Source organism: Anthonomus grandis, chromosome 13, assembly GCF_022605725.1.
Source record: "Anthonomus grandis grandis chromosome 13, icAntGran1.3, whole genome shotgun sequence".
NCBI lineage: Eukaryota > Metazoa > Arthropoda > Insecta > Coleoptera > Curculionidae > Anthonomus > Anthonomus grandis.
This window is the reverse complement of record NC_065558.1, coordinates 135,491-160,824: the sequence shown is the minus strand read 5'-3', so window position 1 is coordinate 160,824 and position 25,334 is coordinate 135,491. Positions and strand designations below refer to the sequence as shown.

Genomic DNA, 25,334 nt, shown 5'->3' with positions numbered 1-25,334 from the left:
TATTGCGAAATTACAGTACCACCAACAAAACAAAATAAAATCCGATGACGTTTGTTTTGGTTTTTTCATTCCCGTTGACGTTTTGTTGTTTTCTTTTTTATTTTTAATACGTGGTTTAGTTAAAATTGCTTCTTTTCATTTTGTTCGTTTTAATAAATATATTTTTGTATATTATGTTTGCTACGTAAACAATGTCGTCAAAACATTTTTGTCTAAAGTGGACTAAGTTTCAAACGAGCATCTTAAACGCATTTGAAAGTCTTCAGAGCAGCGAAGATCTTGCAGATGTTACATTAACTTGCGAAGGGATCAGTGTGAGAGCTCATAAATTTATTTTATCAGCATGTAGTCCGTACTTTCGGACAATATTTAAGGTAAGACTCGGTCTCAGTCCTTATAGAGAACCACTGTAAAAGTTTTCACTTTATAGGAAAACCCATGTTCGCATCCAATAGTGATCTTAAAAGATGTACAATATGTAGACCTAATAGCAATAGTTAACTTTATGTACCATGGGGAAGTTATGGTGGCAGAGGAGCAGTTGCCCTCCTTCTTGCAAACAGCAACAATTTTGCAAGTGTCTGGCTTGATTAACAATGAATCTCCTTACTCGATGAACAAACAGGTCACCCCTATGAAAAAACAAAAGCAAATAGTTAGTGAGTCCCAAGAGTGTCCATGCCCCATAAAAAAGTTGAGAACAAGTCCAAAAGCACACTGTAGAAATATTTCAGAGGAGATTGGTAAAAAATCTGAACCTGATAGAGTAAAATATGAAAAACAAGAGGCTCCAGAAGACATAAAGGAACAAAATATTACAACAAAACTAAATGATGAAAAACCTGATAACCAGATGCAAAGCTCAATACTGGAACAGGCACTTGAGGTGAAAACAGGAAGTATATTAGAAAGGTCATTGACATCTCAACCTACTTCTGGTAAGTTGTTAGCACAGCCAATCTTATGCAATAGAATAAACATGTCAGAGGAACTTCCAGATGTATTAATACCGAAGACAATATTCATCCCCAGGAAACCACCAGAGAGTGACATGGAAAGATTAATATTGAGGTCATCATCTGAATCTAGTTCTAGTCCATCAACATTCGAGCGTCCAAGTGATTATCTGCATCAGAGCATCAAAGTTGAGGGAGTAGAGCCTCCTGATATAGAAGTAAGTAGATGACTTTGCTTGACATTGTTTAACACAAGTTGAATTATATTTTTTTTTTGCAATTTAAAACTCCAAACAACGCATGTAATAAATATAGCATTCAGAGATTCCTGTAGAGTAAAATTTATATATTGTTAAATGTATTATTTTACACTAAAATTATAATATACACTCATTAAACTATAATGTCCCTCTATACAGATTGACATCTACTGAGAAATGACCAACAAATACTTGCATTTCTTATTTCAATAAGTTGAAAAGAACAAGAATAAAGAGAAGTTATTGTTTACAAAACAATAGTTGTATTATTACAGTAATCCCTCGTCAACCGCGGGGGTTCCGTTCCAGATAGGGTGCCGCGGTTGGCAAAACCGCGGTTAGCAAGGGATTTTCTAAAAACAGAAGAATATAAAATATTAGTAATTCTTTGTAATTTCTGTCCCATTTCTATTTTGTCTACCCTCTCTAAGATAGTTCAAAAACTTGCAAAAAGCAGAATTTTGTCCTTTTTACATCATAATGGCATTTTGTCTGCAAATCAGTTTGGATTTCAAGCTGGTAAAGGGACTCATGATGCTGTTTTTAGCTTTTTGGAGAGCGTCTATGTGTTCTTGAATTCTGGAGAGTCATCGGCGGCAGTGTTTTGTGATTTATCCAAAGCATTTGACTGTGTGGATCATGGAATACTGTTATCTAAGCTCGATAAATATGGTTTTAGAGGCGTAGCGTTGCGATGGCTTGAGTCCTATCTATCAAATCGTACTCAGAAGGTTTCAGTGCCTGGGCGTTTGTCTGCTTCTAGATCCCTAAAATGCGGCGTTCCCCAGGGTTCAGTGTTGGGACCACTGTTATTTTTACTGTATGTGGATGACTTGAGTTCATTGAAACTGCAGGGCAAGGTGCTTCAGTTTGCTGATGATACCACCATACTATGGAGCCATAAAAATTCTGACTATATTAAGACTTGTATCCTTGAAGACCTTCAGATTTTATCAGGGTGGTGTGCTTCCAACAGGCTCGTGTTTAATGTAAGAAAGACGTCTATTATGGGGTTTAAGTGCGATGTTCAGGGTTTGATGTTTGACGAAAATTCCCTCTTGCAGAATAAAGAGTGCTGCAAGTCCCTAGGAATTACCATTGATGGTCGCCTTCAGTTTGAAAATCATATTTTACATTTAGCTGGGAAATTATCTTCTGGATGTTTTGCAGTAAGAATGGCAAAACAAGAGCTGGGAGGGGTGGTTGCACGTTCAGTGTACTTTTCACTTATTGAATTTCATATTCGGTATGGCTTGCCTTTTTGGGGTTTAACCAATAAGGGGCTACTTAACATTATCTTTGTTATTCAAAAAAAAGCAGTTAGATACCTGTGTTCTGCTAAGTTAAGAGATTCTTGCAAACCCCTCTTCATTTCTGAAAAAATCCTAACTCTTTTTTCACTCTTTATTTTAGAAACAGCTGCTCTTATTCACAAAATTCCCAAACTACCCTCTGACACTGGCCATTTGACTCGTCGTGTAAATGATGTTCCCCTCCCTATTCCTACGTCTTCCCTTACCAAAAACTCATTAATTTACATAAGTAAAAAAATTTACAATCATGTTCCTCTGTGTGTTAGACATATATCGGATGTTAAGAAATTTAAAAGAGAATTAAAGTCGCTTTTATTGGCTAAGGCATATTATAACCTGGATGACTTTTTTAATAATAGGTTTTAACCTTGGACATGTTGGAAAGTTTTCTTTTTTTCCTTTTTTCTTCTCTAGTTTTGTCAACAAGTTTACCTTTATTTAGTAATTGATTGTTTTATTTAGTTATCTTTAATTCAAGTATGTTCAAAAAGTTTTGTCTTCTTGTGTTAATTTTGTTCATTGTTTTGTCAATTTTTGAAATTGTATTTGTGTTTTGTTTTTTTAAGCTTGTAGGATGCTTGTACACAAGATTATTCTTACGTAATATAGCACATTTTCTTTCTTTCTTTCTTTCTTTCTTAGTGTGGAAATACGTAATTAAGAAACCAAATTTACTTTGTTGTACATATGTATGTACATATCTATATTAAAAGTAGATACATAATGATTTTGTTATAACCGTATACAACTTATTTTCGGAAATAATGTAAAATTGTCAGCTGCTTCATTTTTTTTGTGAGTTCTTTTTGGATCTCCCTATACGGATGCAGTAGCCCATTCAAACCATTTGAAGGCTTCTTTCTAGTGAAGGGTCTTCATCATAAACTAAATCTTGCAACTGTTGTGCGGTTGATAAAATTTTTTGTAAACTACTTAACACTAGGGATGTAGTAGTAATTATAGTAGTCATCGGCTCGTAGGAGGTTTCATTTATTTTCCAGGATTTCAAGCAGTTCTGATTCCGATAGTTCACTGTTGTTAGAAACTATAACTTTTTCAACATCACTTGATTGCAACTCGTCGAAACCATCGCCATAAATTTGGTGCAAGATTCTTACAATCTTTTCAATTTCGGTTGCTTTGTCAGGAATTGTTGATGTGTCTGCCACAACCTCTGACCACAGCTTTCTCCAACAGGCATTCGTGTTGATGAACATAACTCATCCACTGCTTCTTTGATAAATATTATGCAATGGGTGATATTAAAAGCTTTTCAACTTTCAGTGACTGTAAGACCAGGATTTTGTTCCATGCTATTCAATACATAACTGAAAGTTCGCTTAACATAATATCTTTTAAACACTGCTATTATTCCCTGATCCAATGGTTGTATCAATGATGTAGTGTTAGGAGGCAGGAAACGAACTTCTATGTTTGGATCAGCAAACTTTAAGGATTCAGGATGGCCAGGAGCATTATCAACAAGAAGTAAAGCTTTGAATGGCAACGATTTTGAGGTTAAATATTACCTAACACTGGGTACGAAGCAGTTCAGAAACCAATCTGTAAATAATGTTGCAGTAACCCAACCTTTTTGATTCGCTCTCCAAAACGCCGGCAGATCTTTTTTGTTTTTATTTTTTAGAGCATGTGAGTTAAAAGATTTGTATACGAGCAGTGGCTTTATCATGTGTTGGTTACCTGAAGCATTAGAGCAAAACAGAAGAGTAAGCCTATCCTTAGCAACTTTAAATCCTGGTGCGGATCTTTCAGTTTGAGCAGGCATCCTCTTCCAAAATAAACCAGTCTCATCGGCATTAAATATCTGATCTGGATGATATCCCTTGCTTTCAATTAGTTTTTTGAATTCCATCGGATACCGATTAGCTGCCTCGTGTTCTGCAGAAGCCGACTGTCCTGTAATTTTTACGTTGTGCAGCGAAAATCGCTTTTTAAAATTTTCAAACCAACCCTTACTGGCTCGGAAGCTTACCGTTTCCTCATTAGACTTTAGGTTCTCGAAAAGACGCTTATTAGCTTTTTCTTGAATAATTTGGGTGCTAAGTGGTACTTTTCTTTTAGTTTGATCCTCGATCCAAATTCCGAGCGCCCTTTCCATCTTTTCCATCGTTAGAGGTCGCGAGAAACATTTTACTTTGTTGCTGGTATTTAGTACCGCGCGAAACACTGGCCCGAATAGATTGCTCACTCTTTTTTATTGTTCTTACATTCACTTTAAATTTTTTTGCAGCACTCGCATACGTTTCACCCGCAGCAAGACAGTATAGCAATTGAATTTTTGTGTCAGGAGTCATTACATTTCGCTTTCTTTTAACAAAATCGTGACCTGTGAACGCCATTATATTATAACAAGAAAAGGACAATCACACTAATCACCAACTTAATTTGCTAATGAATGTAACTTAAATGCGTAACTAATCACACGCCACGTCGCGCTATGGCTGTGCGTTCCGCGAAAGAGGCAACAAAAGATTTAGGGAAGCCGATTTCGCAAGACAGAACCGCGATTGATGAGGGATTACTGTATTGATCTATTGTCTTATTTATGTAGTTTAAAGTTTTTGTTAACCAAAGTTTTCCCCCATTCTCATGTATTTTAATTCGTTTTAACCTTGTCTGAGGCACTAGAAGTATAAGATATATTGACAGAACCCCTTAATTTGTTATGCCTGACATGTTACATGCCCGAAACATGTTAGATTAATAGTTTTTTTTTTAAATAAATTTAGTAAAAGATGAATACTTTTAATTACCCATTGATCTATTAACTCCACTGCAAGAATGGACTACTTCTTCAATATCAGTTTTGTCTGAAGTCCTAAATCTGTGACACTTTCTTTCTATTTTACGCTAAGGACATTCAACTTTATTAGTAGTTAATTTGTTTTAGATTCTTTCTTCAGAAGAGGCGGCCCTGAACTTCTCCAAAACCATGATCGATATTCCGCACCACAGCAGCCAGTGCGGCAATTGTCCTCATTGTGGCAAAATTTACTCCAATCAATCCGCTTTGAAATATCATGTGAGACTGGTCCATTCAGATCTGACTAACATGTACTGCTGTCACTTGTGCCCCGAAAGTTTCGATTATAGGGAGGGCTATAAAAAACATATGGCGGAGGCACATTCGGTTAGGAATTAAAACTGTTTTAAGAGGCTTAACTTAATTTATTTATATTGGGAATTGTTTTTTTTTATTATTATAATTATTTTGTTAAACATAATATATTATTTTATTTTGTATGCTACGTTAATTATATTAAAATGGTTTTTGATTGTTTTTTTTATTTTATCGCTTTTGACCTCCGCATGATAAACGTTTACTTTGGCCGAAACATAATATGGTTGTCAAACGCTATGATTTTCAAAAGCGAAAATTTTCGTTAAATAAAATCATAAATTCAGAAAACTTTAATTCACTATCTATACTGCATTACAATATACAATCAATTCGCACTAAAATATTAAAATTAAAGCCAGTTGTGAAAAATTGCTTTAGTGATCAATGGCTTAGAGAAGAGGCAACGAGTTTTTAAATTGAAGATAAAATAAACCATAAATTTGAGCAAATAGAATTTCACTTTGAAGTTACTGCAGTGGAGTCAAGGTCACTAAAACTGTTGGTTACAACATCACATCGATCTTCAGTAAATAGAAATTTTGGCATGTTTGTCAATAGCCTGAGTGATATCTTCTTAAAAACATATGTAAGAAGCAAATAAATATTTTCCCATTTAATAAAATAGCCCACAGAGAGCTAAACTGACAGATTTATTATATTGTCTTTTAATCTAACTCCGTACATATTCCAATTAACTAACGGGATAAATTGTATCGACAATATAATCTTTAACATTGATACTATTAAACTGACACGAACATCGCTGAAGTTAACGGCCTATCAGATCATAGCTATATTTCAATGTCTTTTCAAATATCCATAAAAGTAAACAAACTAGAAGTTATAGAATACCGTCCTATCACAAAAACAGGTCTAAACATTTTATTAAACTACATAAAACAGATTAACTGATTTTTTGTAAATGAACCTCATTAAACCAGTCTTTTAAAATTATACAATTAGGAACTGAAACCTATTTTCCAGAAAAATAGACAGCTCGCCAATCGGTTGATACACAGAAAAAGGCCAGATAATTTTAACAGATTTTTTGGAATAATGTAACGTTTTTTTTATTCAATTGTGGAAATATATTTTTTTTTAAATTTATTTATACTCTTACAAACATATTTGAAATGTAATTATATGTGGGAGTGCTTACCTTACTGGCTTGCAGAAAGAAAAAGGAAAACCAATAACAATGATGAAACTAAACCTACACTAAAACTAATAACATTTAATAAAATACACCTACTTACAATTAAAAATCAAAAACAAAAAGAACAGATTAACAAGTAAATGATTAATCAGATAAGGATACAAAATCAGTCTTAATTTGGCGAATACTAATATTAAAGAGATCTATATCATATTTTTGTATATAATTATTACATTCTTGCATCATTCTATTAAATGGCGAACAACTTGAGGGTGAACTCTGGAAAAGATTGTTATTTCTTATTCTCAAATTGATTTTAGGAACAGCAAATGATAGATGATTAATTAAAGAACAGTTCTTATATTATAAGTTGTTAGTTATGTAGTAAATAAATAAGACATCATTCATATTACGCCTAACACTCAATCGTACCATTTTAAATTCAATTAGCATACTATTATAGGAGATCATATAAGGATATGCATTATGTGTTCTTAAGTACAGGTGTCTTAAAAATCTTTTTTGGACCCTTTCAATCATATTAATATGCACCATTGCTTTAGGTGCCCAGATAACTGAGGCATACTCCAAGATCGGTCTGACCAGTGAGTTGTACAGAATTATTATTGATTTTATTTCTTTAAAATGTTTTGTATTTCTTATTACAAAACCAAGAAGCTTATATGCTTTGTTTACAATAGTTTCATAGTGTTGCTTAAATTTGAGATTTGTTTGAAAACAGACTACAAGATCCCTAAATTTACTTTTCCTAGTTAACGATAAATTATCAATTTTGTAATCAAAATTTTTCTTGTGAAGGTTAGAATTTGACATTTATCTATGTTTAATGACATTTTATTTTCTCTGAAACTGGTTCACCAACACTGGGTCACCAAGTTCAAATCAATTTGCAGCTCAAGACAATCAATAAGAGATGTTATGTGCATAAGTAATTTAAAATCATGAGCAAACACGAGATATCTAGCATGCTTTATACAGTTTGGCAAATCGTTCAAAAAAATTAGAAATAAGAGAGGCCCAAGGTTACTGCCCTGAGGCACCCCAGATGTTACTATATATATTTTTGACAATTTTTTATCAACTTTAACTTGCTGAGGCCTTCCGGTAAGATAAGATACCATAAACCTACATGCTTTCAGCGAGAAGAATGCGAGTTGCGAGAGAATTAAGAACGCTAATTGGTCTGTAGTTGTCAACCAAAGAACTATCTCCTGATTTGAGGATTTGAGTAACCAAAGCATATTTAAGCACTTCTGGAAATGTGTTTGTTTTTAGACACAAATTAAAAATTGGTTTTTAATGGAGTGCACAAGATATCAGAACAACCTTTATAAATGTATGAGGGGATACTATCATTGCCAGTGGCCTTTTTTGATTTTAATCTCTTAATGGCTGCTTGAATTTGCATTTCAGAGATCTTGGAGAATGAAAAGTTGCCACTAGATTTATCAAAGTTAGGTTTTTCAAACTGCTAAAATACTGAGCTTAAATATAATGCAAATGTGTCAGCTATTTCCTGAGCATCGCTAACAGTACACTCCCCATAGCATACCTCAGCCGGAACACCAGGTCTTGAACGCCCAGACCTGACAAAATCCCAAAAGCTATTTGGGTTAGTTTTGACATTTCTCTCGATATTCTCATGATAAGTTTGAAGCTCATGTGCAGTTTGATATTTCACTGTACTTCTAATTTTGCTATATTCATTCCTAATTTGAAAATTGGCACTGCCTTTTTTAATTTGTTTATGCAGATGTGTCTTTAACTTAATATTTTTCTTTAGTTCTAGAGAGAAGTATTTTGGAAAACTTTTGAGTTTTCGTGTGCCTATTTTAACTTTCTTTCTGGGTATTGCCAGGTCTAAGCATCCATAAACCTTTTGATAGAACACATGAGTGTACATGTCAACATAGTCAGCCCTTTCAAGTTCTGCCCAATTAACTTCCCTCAATAATGTATAAAACCTATAAAAGTCGCCCATTGAATAGTCATAAATATATTCATAGTTAATGTAATCATGATTTTTTATGTGATTCAAAGATATCGGTAAAAACCGTACTTAAAGCAGGATGGTACCGATCTTCATCAAGAATTGGATTACCACAGTGTTCTAAATTAGTTATTCGCATATTAGATAGTACAAGATCCAGCTTTCTTTTCATTTTGTTAAAGACATTATTATGGCTGGTCTAAATTATAAAAATTTAAAAAGTTATTTATCAACTTACTTTTCTCACAGCCTTCTGTTACATAGAATGGTACGTTAAAATCTCCTAAGATAATTATATTTACATCCTTATCTAAGATACATTCAAAGAGGTTAAAAAATTGCACATATATATCAACATTAGCATTTGGTGGTAGCATTGTAAATTTTACCAGTAAGCACTCAAGACTAGAATCCTCAGGGATATTAATGGGGACGAGCTTCATGTCCAAGTTCTTCTTAGCTCCTACAAGAATCCCACCTCCCCTTCGACCATCTTTCCTGTCGCTTCTCATTATACTATATCTGTTGTCTAACAGCTCTGCATCATGGAAACCATCTGTGAGCCAGGTTTCGGTTAAAGTGACTATATCATATTCTTCAGCTAAAAAAATAGTGCAGCAGCATAGTAGATTTATTGACAGGTGTATTTTCATAACATGAATATAATGTAGTAGAACTACTACTACTACATTGAACACTATTTTTTTAATGATAAAAATATACACCACAAGTTATAAAAACAGGCATATATTTAAAAAATCGACTTATATAACATTCGTGTAATCGCTTATTTACAGCTACATAATATATTTAGTCACAGCCGTGCATCAATCTGCATAACACTATTAGTTATAGAGTGTCACACACATTTTAAATTTGAACCTAATAAGGCAACTATATATTAATTGATTATTTACATAATATTTAAATTTTCGAACAGTTTACGACGTAAACTATGGCACCATCTCAGCTCTCCATCTGGTCAGCGATGATGAGCTCGTCAGTTTCGGCCGCGCTGATTGTTATCATCATTTTCTGATCGTCATTTGAACTTTCCGAGGAGGCCGATTGTTGAGTTGAAGTCGCTGCCTCCTAAATAAACAAACGAATTGCAAGACAACGATAGTTTAATAATAAAATTCTAGTACCTTATAATCTGAGTAATTCAAGTGGGTTATCGAATATTTGATGTTATTCTTACTATCGGTGATCCAGACTTTGGAATCTTGTTCTTCCAGCGGAGGTGCCGGCTCGTCCTGAATTTCCCAGACTTCTTCTTCGTTCTCCTCCTTTTCTAGCTGTAAACAAAATATGCACGTTACATTTGACTAAAAAAATAATAATTATTATGACTTACGGCTGTCAGTTTTAGTTTCTGATGAGTCTTCAAATGTTTCGACAAATGGTCGGATCGCATAAATTTCTTATTGCATTCTCCGCATTGAAACCGTTTTTCTCCGGTGTGGGTTCTTTTGTGACGTTGCAGCTCGTCTGAACGGGTAAACTTCTTGCCGCAAAACAACCAATTACACACGAACGGTCTCTCCCCTGTATGCCATCGCAGATGAGCCCTAAAATGGTTAAGAATATATACTTTTTGCGCTGGCAAATTAATTTTATTGCTTACCGCAAGTGACTGCACTTTCCGTAAACCTTATTACACCCTGGAATATGGCAGACGTGCTGTTTTTTTCTGTCCGAGTCTCGTTTTCCATCCTGGCAATTCGGACAGGTACACGCGACCCTACGAACTCTCGGTTTTTCTGACTCATTGTCCGGAGTGGCGGGAGCCGCGGGCTGAGCGGTCTCTACCGTTGTTACACTTATAGGAGTTGCAACCTATATTATAATTTAAGATCAATACGAAATTTTGATTCATTAATCAGCCGTGATTTTTTCTGTTCGCCCCGAACAAGGCCTTAATATAGGCCAAAAGGTTGGCAGTAAAGAGAAAATAGATTTTACTTAACCCTTAAAACACAAAACAATTAAACTGGATCGCTAGGATAACATACTAAATCAATTATTGCAAATGTTTGGTTTTTAAAAACTTGCAAACTCCATTCAGCCCTGCCAAAGTTTATTGATGTATCTTTTAAAAGTAAATCCTATTTTTCGAAAAAGACTGATGTACTTGCTTTTGGATTTTGTTTTTGAAGAAAAAATGGCTAGATTTCAAAATCAAGTATTTATATAGTAAATGTGGTATTTTAGAGTTAGAAGAATATATTAGCTAAGATTTCATCGCTAAATAAAAAACTAAAAAAGTTGGTGAGTTGAAAGGATACCATTAAAAGAAATCCAATTAATATCGTTGAAAATTAGTTCTTCTCAGTCTTTTAATGAGAAAAAACAACCTGGAGGAATTTATACTAAGTGTTAAATTATAACTTCAATACCAGAGACTTCAAAGGGATATCTTATGGACAGACACCTCAGATTCCAAAATTGGTTAACGACTGAGAGAAAAATATCGTATCTATTTAAAAGCTGAATATTTTAAAACATAAAAAATTTTAAAGAGTCATTAATCAAAATGCCAAGGATTGCATAATCTTATTTCCTCTTTAGATAATTTAAAGTTACAACTTTTGAACCCAACAATTCCAAATCTATATTGTTTACCAAAATAAAATGAGACCAATTGTCTTCACCATATAGGATCCCCAATTTAGAGAACATTTGTATTAAAATAAATGCTTAACATATGCCAGTTGACAAAAAATAATACTTAATTCTTTACCTGAACGGGTTGTGGAGTAGCAGCCGCAGTAGTAATATGAGGGACAATTTGCCACTTTGTTGGATCATTTGGATCCTGTTGGATGTGTTGCCCGGTGGTTAGTTGGGGAGCTTGAGTCACTACTTGAACATTTCCTAAACCTGTAAATACAAATTACATAAAAATAAATCTTATCTAACAAAAAATTATTTAAAAATTACCTGGAATATGTTGTATTGTAGGAACGGTAGCCGTTTGTATATTAGGTAGTTGGATATAGTTCCCTAAGCCACCAATATTACCGACAGTCCTCACTTGCTGAATGTTTTGCAAATTGGACACCGGTAGTGTGAACTGTTGACCGTTAGCAGCTAAAATAATGAATAACATTTTGAAAGTTATATAAAAATGGAATTATTAGGTGCTGCTTATTGCAAGCCAATCTTTAAAAAAGAAATAAAGCTGACATTTGCTATTATTTATTTTAGAAGCAGTCTCTTGAATACATATAAATATAAAAGTGTTATAACCTATCCTTATCCGTACCATATTTCTCTGCTTATTCCAAGATCAAGTTTGACATAAAATTTAAAAATTGTCAATAATTTCAAAAAGTATAAAAGGCTGTTTGTGAAAAAAAAATCCTTACAGAGAGTTTAGTGCTTAGTATTGCTAGATACTTAAATATTGTATATGGTCCTTTTTTAACTGAACAAAATAAATATAAAATCCACAAAATTCAAAATTCCTGTGTAAAATTTACTAGAAATTTGCCTCAGAGGGTTCACATGAGTAAGCATGTAAAGCAGGTCTATAGTCTTAATATGGCCCAAAGAAGATTTTTGGGTATAAGCTGCACTGTACATAAATTACTTAATTTTCATGAACCAGAATATCTGTCAGAATTCCTTATTCAAAGGGGAGATACACATAATGTAAATATTCGCTATAAAAGCACACTGGCATAAGACTTAATTTCTGAAAAGTTGTTTCATTTATACTTCTGCCTGTATTTACAATGGCCTATCTGCAAAAATTAAAGATTTAGGCATGGCCTCTTTTAAGTCTAAATTAAAAAGAACTTTTGGAGACTGCTGATATTTTAATATGGGTGTAACTTTTATTCTGGTATGGTTGGTTCTCTGAATCATTTTTGTTCAAATTTTTATTTTTAAGAAAATTGTGTGTTGAAAAATGTCTTTTTATTATTTATTGTGCTGGTTATTAAAACATGCCTAGCGGTACTTTTCACCTTTGTATATATATACATATATAGAATAGATGTAATTTATTTGTTGCATACAATAAAAATTATTTTATTTTTATTTAAAAACATTCATAAAAATTAAAATTTCAGAAAATCAGTACCGCAGCTAAGTATTTTAATGATTTGAGATTACATTAAAATTACTATTATTTAAGTGTTGATAGTTATTATATGGGTTTTTATTAGTTTAAGATGTCATATCCATTTTTTTTATGTTAATTATGGTTTGCTCTTCTCTATTTTATTTTTTTTATTACCTTAATCATATACATGTTTGAAAATTAAAATGAGTTTAACATATTTTGATCATTCTACCTGTAAATGTTAATTGAGTTCCTGCATCTCCTGACCCGACAATTTGCTGTTGTCCAACAGACACTGATGGAGTAGGAGCAGGTTGTGGTTGCTGTTGTGCTTGCTGGGGCATAGTCGTTGCTATCTGAATCTGTTGGATTTGTCCAGATGGAGTTAAAATGTTCGCTATTTGAGGAATTATCTGAGGTTGAGCGGCCTAAAAATGAAAAGAAGAGAATGTACCTTACTGTTACCCTACTATTAAATAAATTTTTAATAATTTATGTTTTTTTCTTACTTGTATAATATTGGGTACAGCTGATGCCGCAGCGAACTGAACGGGAAAATGAATGGTTTGATAAATAGTCTGGCCGTTTCCCGATGAAATTGGCACTTGAACAGGTATAGTTTGTTGCATTGGAAATTGGAAAACTTGAGACTGTAGCGTAGGCCGAACCTTTTAAATTGAAAACCAAACAGTTCTACTTTTTTTTTTTCTTAATATTGGGCGTACTCTTTTTAGTACTGACCTGTATGCCTTGACCGTTAGATAACTGAACTGGAATATTGGCAGTGGACGTAGGTATGGTCACTCCCGCTGGAGCTCTTAGAATTTGGCCAGGACTAAAGATTTGTTGAGATTGTTGTCCACCTTAAAAAAATGTAAAACTCCAAACATTATTTTGTGTATAATTTACAAAAAAGGACTAGTGTAGGTACTAAATAACAATGAGGACAATCTAAGGTAAGTGTTTGTCTTTGCAAAAGTTTTATTTATGTCTAATAGAAAATTATATTATACCTTGCGGATCATTAATGACAAGAAACTCTTGATATGATGAGTTTTCTTCAACTTGAACATGCTCAAGTTTTGTAATTCCTTGATCACTATTAGGTTCACTAGCACTAACCACTGCGCCTGACTCATTTGAATCAGCTATTTTGTCCAACATATTTCTACTTTAATACAAAAATTCTATATACCTAACTGGAACTGAACCACAACAAGCACTCTCTGATGGTCGATCTCTGATAAACTAATGTGTTGAACTGAGGCATTTTCTACAAGTTGGGTTGGGTTTCTAAGAAATAGTTTTACCTTTTATAACTAAATTGAAGTAGGACGGTCACAAGTTTGAAAATTGCAATAGGGCCTTCCTCCTTCCAAAAAGTTCCAGGTAGAAAGAACCAGTGGTGTTTCAATTTATTCTTACTTAGAGGTTTAAATGAAATATTTATCAACTGAGAATATTTTGTTTAATGTTGCGTGAAACGTGCAATATTTCGTAATAAATTTAACCAAAAAAATGTAAACAAACAAATATTTTAATGTATAATAGGTATATTCTGTCAGGAAGGAATTTAAGCAAGGGTGCCACATTTATCTAAATTTCCCTGTACCTAATTTACTCTACGAGTTTTAAATTTATAGCATTTTTTTAAGATTTATTTTTTCTTTTTGTTTGAAATTCAAGTAACAACTTTCGAACCCAACAATTTTAAAATTGTATTGTTAAATGAGGCAAATTGTCTGTCTCCATTAGAGGATATTGAATTTTAAACAAAGTTTTTGAAAAAGCAATTTGAGACAACTGCCCTTATGAATGTTTTTCAGTCATAAACAGTCAACAATTATTTCAAGAGTTAATTTTAAGCGAAGACGAAATTCTTTTTCGATGTATCTATCTTCATTGTTACCAAGCATTTCTATACCAGAAACTTTCAAATATCTGATTGAATTTTAGAAAGTAATGGTTTCTTGGACAGAAGTGGTTCAAACTTTCTTCAAAAAATATTTTTTAAAACAATTTGTATTATGAACAACTTGAGGGTACAGCCATGGGTAGGTAATTGCCTTTCTCCTTTTGAACAAGAAACAAATAACTAAATTTGATACTCTTGTCTACCTATTTATAGAAATGGAACAAATAGCTAATTTTAGATATTAGCTACCCAGATAGCATCCAATATCTATATCTCAAATAAATTGCAATATGCTTAGAATATCCCAAAAATTATACATGTTAAAGCATCATTTGAAAGGTGAATCATGAATTCCATTGGACAAAGTTATTTAGAAGTCCATTGGATTGCCCAAAATTATTATCCATATAGGACGTCCATTATTAATCCTTGGACATTTCGACCTAGTTTGAATCAATACTTGGCATCCTTGGATGTCCATAGGACACATTTGTCCTGTCTGGGATGTTCATAATAGTGATATGAGATTTTCCTGGGAGATATGAATATAATAATTAGATAATATTCCGGAGGGATACCTATGCATGCAATGTGTTTGTGCTGTCTGGGTGAATGAAAAATAATTTCAAATTCCTGTAACAAAATGACGTGAAATATTAAGAAAAATATCCAAAAAGTTCTTTGATAAATTGAAAATCATTTCTTTTATAATTTTCTGAAAAACATGAATTTATTTTAGTTTGCCTATTTCTTTAATATTTTTATTGGGAATGTTGGAAACTTGAAAAAGTACAAAATTATTTTTTATCTTCCAGGAATTTGATGTTGTTCTGTTATTTTTTAAAGGTACATCTTGCATGAGGATTTTTTTGTTTAAATCCCTGCCAACCAAAATACCTAAAAAATATAAAAAAATCATTTACAATTCCTTGATAAATTATTTCGATTTTTTGGAAAACATTAATTTTTTTTTAGTTTTCCGCGTGTGTTAATTTGTTTTGTATTTCTTTTGTATTACCAAAAAATGTTGAAAATTTATCTTCTAGGACTTTAACTTCTTATTGCGTTATTCTTTTAGGGTACTTGGCGTAATATTGTGTTTCTTCCAGAGATTTAAGAATAATTTAATTTAAATCCCGGAAAAAATGTAAAAAATTACGCCAACCAAATACTTGGAAAACGTGAAAAATCATGACAAATGCCTAGTAACTTATATAAAAGTCACGATAAATGCCTGGAATAAGATGCAAATTATTTAAATTCCCTGGAGAATTTTTTGGATATTTGGAAACCTAAGCAAGTAGACAAATAATGTTTGTCCTAATAAAATGTCTATTTTTTATATGTCTTAAAGACCGGGATCTATGAGATTAATTGTAAGTTTATGTGAAATACGTAAGAGTTAAAAAGTCAAGTTTGACTAAACACTGTTTTAAATACTGTTCACTTTGCATAATTCTTTATAGAGATAAAAATCCAATTCCCTATAATGAATTAGTATAATTTACTGAATGTTTAAGGTTTATTCAGCCATGCTTCATAGGATTTTTCGCTCCATCAGTACACTTTTACTATATTAAAGTCACTTGTAAATATCTTTTTAACTTTAGTTTAGTTTTAGTCTTCTCCCAGAGATGCTAACATTTACAGTTAAGTGTCACGGTTAATGGTGTGAAAACTGTTTCGTTATTTGATTGTGTTAGAAATGATTATTTACCTGCTAAGCTCATGGCCGGAATAAATATAGTTTCATGTCCATCGACGTTCAACGTCTGAACGCCACCGGGTGCCTGCACCACGTTGTACCCTGTCAAATTTTGATTTGCCGCTGCGACCAGCTGCGAAGTCGCCTGCTGCTGCAGAAGATGCTGCTGGAGCTGTTGGGCGGTTACTCCTGCGCCCACAGGCATCGTGACGACCTTCAAATAGAGGAAAATTTTGTCATAAGTTTGCTAGGCATAAGATGGACATTTTTTCTATTTCTACCTGTGGCTGTGCAGCAACATTGATGGGTTGCTGTTTAACCTGTTGCTGACTCTGTGAGGTGGGGGTACTGGACATGTTGATCGACCCTGATTGGTTTTTTTCAATTTGATTATCAGGTCTAATTCGGCTGCAGGTAACTACGCCAAGAGTGCCAAATGGGAGGGAGTTCTTTTACTGTTATTCTCAGGTTCCTATAAAATTAACAATTAGTAAATTTTATTTTTTTCAAGGCATCCCTAGTACAGCATATATTCAAGGCACATTTTTAACTTTCAAACAATATATACAATATAATAGTTAGTAAGAAAGGTAAAAATAGGTGAAAAAAAAACCAAGTACCTAGTCTAATATAAGTTTTGATACTGGTGCTATTGTATAATAGGTAGGTATACAATTTCATATTTTCATATCCCAAGCAACACACGATGGTTAAATAAATGTTTTTTTTTTTGGTTCACACCAAATGTACGTTTTTGGTTGAACTTCAACTATAAATATCGGATAAAATGTCCTCATGATTTACGAATTTAATATTATGTTATATGTATAGAAAAGTATAGATACAAAAACTATAGATTTTTATCACCTATAATTTTCTTAAAAAACATTTTTTTCTCAAGTAATTATTTTCTGCAAAAAAAATTTTTTTCATAACCTGATTGATGTTGAATGATTCAAAAATCACTGTTTTCTGAAATAATGCAATAACAGCTGATTTTATCTTTAATATCTAATCTAATAACACAGTTTGTTTATTTAAATTTGATACAATTATATATATGTATATTAATAAATATTTAATGCCAAACAGTGCTATTAGATTGGATATTATGGACGAAAAACGGTGATTTTTCAAAGGAATTTCTTACTGGGCAAATGTTTGGGGTGGTTAAGGGTTGTGTTGATGAAAAACCATACTTTTGCAGAAAATATAGTATTCAATATTTAATTTAACAACACTGTTTATTTAAATTTGATATATAAATATTTTCAATAAAAACAGCGTTCTTTTAGATTGGATAATATGTGATAATATCCCATGTCAATCTTTTCAAATGCCGATATTTTCTCCTTTTTGTAAACAGAATCGTATATGATATCCGTATATTCTACAGTTACATATACCGTTGATAAATATACCAAAACCAAAAATGTACTAAATTATCGTTGAATAAATATATATTTAACGAAAATAATATATAATGTGTTGCTTGGGATGGCTCAACCCATATGTGCATACTCCTTACATAGAGACTTTTAAATAGGAGAGAAAAAGTAATATGCCTAGTCTAAAAACCCCAAATGGACAAATCCCACCCATAAAAAATGTGGCTTATATTATGTCCGAATAACCACTACCCTTCTTGATATTGAGCTGAAGCAATTCAAGTCACGATGATGCTGATCACCGCCTCCTCGGAAACACCCACGTCAGACCCACCCTTTCCACAATATTAGATCTACACTGAGCCTAAATTACACTTGCCTGAAAAATTGTGGTTTCCAAGATGTATTCAGTCGTTCCACGTTGGATCTCATCAATCATCCCCAATATTAAATATTTCCATATTGTTTTTGATAATAAGTCAAACAATAATTTATAAACACGTAGTGCGGACGCCGCTGTCTCGCGCTTTCGTCACTGTCTCCAATACGCTTTAGTATTATCAGTAGATATTTCCGAAATTGGTTTTCGTCCTTATGCAAATGTAATTATCAATTTATCACAGTACAATTATTATTAAGAAGAGAATCACACATTTAGAAATATGATATGATGAAGAAAAATGTGAAATTGGGCGTGTTAGCGGGTTACCGTAATCAAGAGCACGGTGTGCAAATCGTGAAGAGAACGCACGAAACCACGCCAGGTCACCTGGGGGACTGCCTCTGGTGGGGAGGGATCCGAGGGTCTTTCAACTTGGCATCGGTTGCCTGCCGCTGAAAGTATAGATGGGAGACATAGGCGCCTCAAGTGGGAATATAAAACCAGAATAAAGAAAAATATAAAATTATAGAAATCTGGAAATATGACCTCTCTATCGGGAAAGTCAAGCAAGTTACTAATATCTGCCTAGTATTTTCGGGCATAGGTCATTATCAAGACTATATATATGACTTTGTCAAATATATGACTCTACTATAAGGGTAAAAATAGTTTGCTGACCAAAAATCAAAATGTGCTACCAAAGCTATTTATCAATCGATAACTGATGTTACTATACATATAAGTGCTTGCTACCAAAAAATAATTGAAATAGCACCCCTCTAAGGGGTAGTTTGTATTTGTCAATTTCTAATAAAAACGTGCTACCAAAGCTATTTACCACCGGAAACTATGCGAAATCGATAACTGATGTTACTATACATATAAGTGCTTGCTACCAAAAAATAATCGAAATAGCACCCCTCTAAGGGGTAGTTTGTTCTTCACAATTATTACTAAAAACGTGCTATTAAAGTAACCTACAGTCGGAAACTATTCAAACTTGGTATCTATTATAATATGTATAAATGCTCTCTACCAGAATATCATAATAGAAGTTGCACGCCACCAGGGAATGGAGATCTTTGACAATTTTCATTAGCTACCTAAACTATAAAACTTGCTTCCTATTTACCCTAAGGGACTATTTAATCATGATTTTTAATTTTTGTTGTTGTTGTTGGGCATTAGAAAATTTGAAGAAGTAAAATAAACGCAACATAAATTTTCTGGTACGTAATTTATTATTAACATTTCCTGGTATAATATGTATTTTATTTGTTATGCGAGTATTAAAACTAACTAATTATGTTTATGAATCCTGGCATGTTAAACAGATAAGTTGTTTGGGCTTTTGTTGAAGACCAATGATAGCATTTCATACACAAGATCATCTCTTCAAAAATATTGGAACACTTGGCTGCACCAATATGACAGAAACCAGCCGTATCCTCATCCCAATAATTAACTGATACACACTGTAGAAATTGTAATGATGTCGTCAGAGATTTTCCGCTTAGGTGAGGTAGTTGGTTGTTTTCCTTTATGATAATGTTTCCTTTAAAGCCTGCTCTACCTTTCTCTACTATATTTTTATCATAAGCAAAGGTACGGAAATTTGAAGTTGTAGTGTAAAATAAATCAGTCAGTTGTTTTTTAATGTGAATTCTGTAATTGTTGATTTCTCGAGATTGATGGTATGCTAAAGCCTTGGAAGATCCGGTAACTATGAGCATAGAGTAATTAAAAGTTTAATATTCATTTCTCTATGCTATGCGTTCAGACAGAAGAATGACATAAGCGCCATAGTCATATGAGTTATACTGAACAGGTAAATCCGTTGGCCGGTAGAGATTCCAATTTTCGGATAAACTTATATGCTTTTGTTGATGAACGAACTGTAGTACTTTCATGACGAAGATAATTTCATTGCGATATACTATATCACTTCTTATACTATTTAAGCATAGTATAGTATTGAACTTTTTTAGCACCACTATCAAAACAAAATGTTCATTTTTACAAACCGAAATTAACTAAATATCTTTCCACTGGAAAGATATCAACCGATGCTTTTATCTTTTTTTCGTTTACGAGAAAAGCTAAATAAACATCAATTATCACATCTGACAAATAAAGGTCTTTGAAGTTTACACCTCCTTCATCTTTCACAAGACATTCTAAATCCTTAGGATATATCTGTCTACCGTAGATGATGCACTGTTTATTATTCTCAAATTTTGAATCAATTCAAAAATGTTTTTGTAACATTCAAATCTGAAGCCATTTCCTTAAAATCTGACTCGTCACCATCGCTGGGAAAAGATGTTTGCCTCTCCATCGATCGTTCTTCTGGGATGAGACTGATGGAAGAAGCTTCTCTAAATATATAACACTATGTTAGAGATGTAACGATATAATGAACAAGGAATGTATTGTTTATCGGGTTTATCCAGGAAAAATTTAGCAATAAAAAAACCATAAAAACTGACAACGCACCACATCCTAATCGACCGACATCGAAAAGAAAATTCGGGTGAAAAAAAGTTGCAGGTGTTCATTTTCTTAATAGAGACAAAACAGTGGCAGCCGCAGTATTCTGGGGCATTTTTCGCGTTAAACCTGTTGGTATCTTACAGATTTTTTTAGGACGTCTATGAATAGTAAAAATAAAGTTTTTTACTAACCTGCGTAAAGAGCTTACTTTTCACACGCTTGTCGATTTGTAAAGTCTGTCTTTTTGAGTTAAAGTACATAAAGTAAAGCTGGACCGGTTTTGTTCATATTTTAAAATTTATTTAAATTTGAATACAAAACTTACTTGAGAGTCTCTTAAGGGCTTTCGCAATGCAATTCTTTATTTCACTCATCAAAAATGGGATAATGTTGGGTTTCTCGAGAACATTAAATAAAATACAAGAATAAAGAATTTACTGACTCTGTAAAAGATAAGAGGTTAAAATGTACTCACCGAGAGTAAAACTTGAACGCCTAACTGCCGCTAAACAGTCTAGCATCAGTAGCATCCCACCGAACAAAACTACCTCTTAGAGGGTTGCTATTTTAATTACTTTTTGGTAGCAAGCACTTTTATGTATAGTTACATCAGTTATCGATTTTGAATAGTTTTCGAGGGTAAATAGCTTTGGTAGCACGTTTTTCTTAGAAATTGACAAATACAAACTACCCCTTAGAGGGGTACTATTTCAATTATTTTTTGGTAGCAAGCACTTATATGTATAGTAACATCAGTTATCGATTTTGAATAGTTTCCGGTGGTAAATAGTTTTGGTAGCACGTTTTTATCAGAAATTGTCAAGAATAAACTACCCCTTAGAAGGGTGATACTTCAAATTGTTTTTTGGTAGCAGGCTGTCATACATATACTGCTATTAGATATTAAGTTTGAACAGTTTCTGCCTGTAAATAGCTTTGGTAGCACGCTTTTATTCTTGGTCAGTAAATTACACACCACCCTACTATAAGTCATTAAAATGTGAATGTTTTGGTTGAACCCAGACAGCACGTATTCAAAGGTTTCCTCCTTTTCGAAATATGAATTTCCTGTGGACATTATTTAATTTCTTAAGAAAACAATTAAATGTCTTTGCTGGGTATTAAAGGAAACATTCTACTGCACAGATAATTTGTTGATGCAAAACAAAAAGTTCAATGGATAGTAACTTATTTTCTTCCTTAAAATATATTCAAATAAGTACTGAAACAAAACATGTATAGAGGTCCAATATAAAATAAAAAATAGTTGCTACGTCTATGGAATTGAGTATGAAACCCTGTTAGCCGCGTCGTGATTGTCGAGGGCATCAATAAGGGGGCGGCGGCTGTTGGCATAGTTTAGCTCCGCCGTTGAAGGTTTCCTTTGTCTAACGGTTACCGTTCTACCCAGTGCATATCCGTCCTTGTTCGCTCCACAAGGTTTGCATGAAATGAAAATATGTTCGGTAAATCGATTGTTGCGACCGTTATAGCTTTGCCAAATTTGGGCCAAGGTTTACAAGCCCGGCCCATGTGGGACGGATTTCACTTTTTATTAAATTTTTTTTAAATAAAATAATGGAACGTTAGTGTTCACAATTATCTACGTCAATTATATATTTTTTTTAATATATTGGGTTAGATATTTGGGACTGAATTTCAGGAAACTGGATGTATTTTCCAGGAATTATTAAGTCATTTCAGAAAGATTTATTTCTTGCAGGCAGTTCAAGAGGTCCTCGCTTCAACTGCCTGGAAGCAATACGTAATTATTTTAATTACAAAATATGAACAAGGTCACCAGAGCCCTCTTCTGGAAACCGCATGAAATTTCCAGGAGGTAATAATTGATTGAACACTGGAGAATCAGATACCGGAAGAATCTTTGGCCTCAACCGCCAACTTCAAGGACAATAGAAGATTGGAAATTTAATGTAATTTTCACAGGCTATAGGTCTGACAAAATTACATTACAAATTACATTCTGACAAATAATGCAGAACTTAATACTTGGATTTTTTTTCTAAGCAGTATAAGAATTCTTAGCCTCAACTGCCTGGAAGAAACACAAAATTATTTTAACTGAAAAATAACAATTACAAGAAAACCAGCAAGGATGAATTTCCCAAGAACTCTTAAATTATTAAATACTGAAGAATAATTTTTTACTCAACTGCCTGAAAGAAATACTAATACAAAATAATTTTAATTAGAAAATAACAACTCCTGGAATCTCGGGTATCCAGTAAAGTCCTGGAAACTGGATACATTTTTCAACATCTATCATGTTACTGGACATTACAGAAATAGATACTTAAAGTTGTTCTTTTTTCCTCAACTGTCTGGAAAAAAAATCATAAATTATTTTTACTTCACATTATTTCAACGACACCAGCGCTGAAACGCCTGACAACTAGATGCTACTTCATCAATTTTCTTTTTTTTTTCCTCCAGGCAGCTTATTGGGAAAAGGGCAACTCCAAGAACCCCATGCCGGTCCTAATAAATGCCTGTATATTGAAGATAATATTTAGAGGCTATCAAGTCAGTGCACAATAATAATGAATAGTAACAGTAGTAAACAATAGAACCCAATACTTATATTTTTTCTTCCAAGCAGTATATGAACTCTTAGCCTCAACTGCCTAGAAGAAAAACATAACTACTTCTTTCAAATGGAAACACAATATTTTCCTAACTAGCAGCTACTGAGTTATTGAATACTAAAGAACCAGATACTTAGAATTATCATTCATGTTTTCCATGCATAAAAAACTCCTGGCCTCAACTTCTCAAAAAAATATAAAAATTACTTTAACTGGAAATTATTCCAACGACACCTGATGGTCGGAAAACGCCTGGAAGGTAGACGCAATTTTTAAGATCTATCAAGTGAATGAACACTATCAAATAGTGACAACTGCGCTGGACAATTAAAGTTACTGTTTTTTTTATTGAAGAATTACAAAATCACTTTTACTGGATAATAGTTACTCCAAGATTACCATAGGGTTTTAAATATCTGGAAATTGAACAACAGAGAACCCTACACTTAGGTTTTTTTTTTCAAGCTTTATAAGGATTCCTGGTCTCTACTGCCTGGAAGAAATACATAATTACTCTAATTCTTCCAGCAACCGTTGGCCTCAGTGGAGGATATACAAAATTAATTTAACTCGAAAATAGCAGTTTAACCAGGCAACTCAACCACCGTCTATAGATTACAACTGTTGTAATCTATAGACGGTGACCCAACCCAACACGTAGTTAACTGCGTGAAATTATTAGGAAAACCTACTGGACAACATGACATTAAAACCAACACAATTATGTATTTACATTAGAAGTGGTGTTTTGTGACTAAATTAGTCAATTTCTGAAGAAAACTATTTGTTTCTAGCCATAGCGTTTCAAATTATCATTAATTCATCTTCATGTAGGGCTCTCTTCCGTTAAATAATTAAAATAGAACATATTACAGGGATAAAAACGCAGATATCACAAATTTAGACCGATTGCGTACAGGAGGCAATACAATTAAAATATATGATTTGAACAAACCGGTAGACTAGAGAATTCAATACTGTACTTGCAGGGTTAACAACCGGTTTTGACCTTTTTAGAGTTCATTAGACAAATAAAGAGATGATCAAGTAGGAGGAACACATCAGCTTCCTGCGAGAGACGCCAATGTCATTCCTACTGGTCTACGCCTCAAAACCGCTATACCAGGTGGAAGATCAGAACGTATTCTTGAACGTACTAGTATGGAGCTACTGCTATCTCAACTTAGCTACCACCGTTGGAAGAAAGCACAAATAGAAATCGAATGCATTCAGCGGTTCGAAGAAATCAAAGAAGTTACATTGGAGGAAGACTATCAACCAATCTTTGACAAAATAGACTTCGCTTGCCAGAAACTAAGAGAAAAGCTAAGAGCAGGCCACCTTTCAAAACTCCAAAACCTTAAATCCAGACGAACCAACAGGACTCAACCAGCACCAACCTCTAATCTCCCCGCCACCATCATTAATGTGTCAAAAAGAACCCTTACCGATGCTGAACAAAAGGTGTTAAACAGAGGACTAAACTTCGCCATATCCTCAAAACCATCCTTTATAGACATAGTGTCTTCAGTAGAATCAATCCACCTACCACATCCTGAGGCCGATGAATTTCGACACGAGGTAAGGGTTGCTCTGGACTCACTTAAAAAACAGAAACCTTCGCAGAACATCAGCAAAGAAGAGGAAACAGCTCTCAGGAATCTCAAAAGTGAAAAGAACATCAAAATTCTTCCTGCAGATAAGGCCAATGCAACTGTGATTATGGACCTGGAAACCTACGAAAACAAGGTTGAGGAAGTTTTGAACAAAGGCGAATACAGGCTACTATCTAAGGATCCGACGACAACCATAGAAGGTCGAATTTACAGAGCACTTAAGAAGTACTCCTCAACATTGTCGGATGCGGTACGCTCTAGGCTGACACCACATTATAGCAAATCTCCACACCTATACGGACTACCCAAGATTCATAAG

General features: G+C 33.5%; 2 protein-coding genes across 6 annotated transcripts; one reads left to right on the top strand and one right to left on the bottom strand.

The window, feature by feature from the left end:
- Positions 1-61: 61 nt before the first annotated feature.
- Positions 62-5,825, top strand: LOC126744263 (modifier of mdg4-like). Its single transcript, XM_050451636.1, has 4 exons — positions 62-374; positions 431-938; positions 999-1,174; positions 5,441-5,825. Exons 1-4 carry the CDS (start codon positions 192-194, stop codon positions 5,690-5,692), a joined length of 1,119 nt encoding a protein of 372 aa, XP_050307593.1. The 5' UTR covers positions 62-191; the 3' UTR covers positions 5,693-5,825.
- A 3,744-nt stretch (positions 5,826-9,569) lies between these two features.
- Positions 9,570-18,686, bottom strand: LOC126744052 (transcription factor Sp4-like). Of its 5 annotated transcripts, none has more exons than XM_050451376.1 (12): positions 18,298-18,686; positions 16,812-17,002; positions 16,543-16,744; positions 13,652-13,773; positions 13,420-13,578; positions 13,143-13,338; positions 11,782-11,931; positions 11,582-11,721; positions 10,466-10,677; positions 10,196-10,409; positions 9,987-10,136; positions 9,570-9,930 (listed from the first exon to the last, which is right to left on the bottom strand). In XM_050451376.1, the coding sequence occupies exons 2-12, from the start codon at positions 16,884-16,886 to the stop codon at positions 9,805-9,807; spliced, it is 1,746 nt and encodes a 581-aa protein (XP_050307333.1). In that variant the 5' UTR covers positions 16,887-17,002; positions 18,298-18,686; the 3' UTR covers positions 9,570-9,804. The 5 variants fall into 5 exon arrangements, with proteins under 5 accessions (XP_050307333.1, XP_050307335.1, XP_050307334.1 ...); XM_050451378.1 differs by having other exon boundaries at positions 13,420-13,560; XM_050451377.1 differs by lacking the exon at positions 18,298-18,686 and having other exon boundaries at positions 16,812-16,913; positions 16,953-16,970.
- Positions 18,687-25,334: the final 6,648 nt, after the last annotated feature.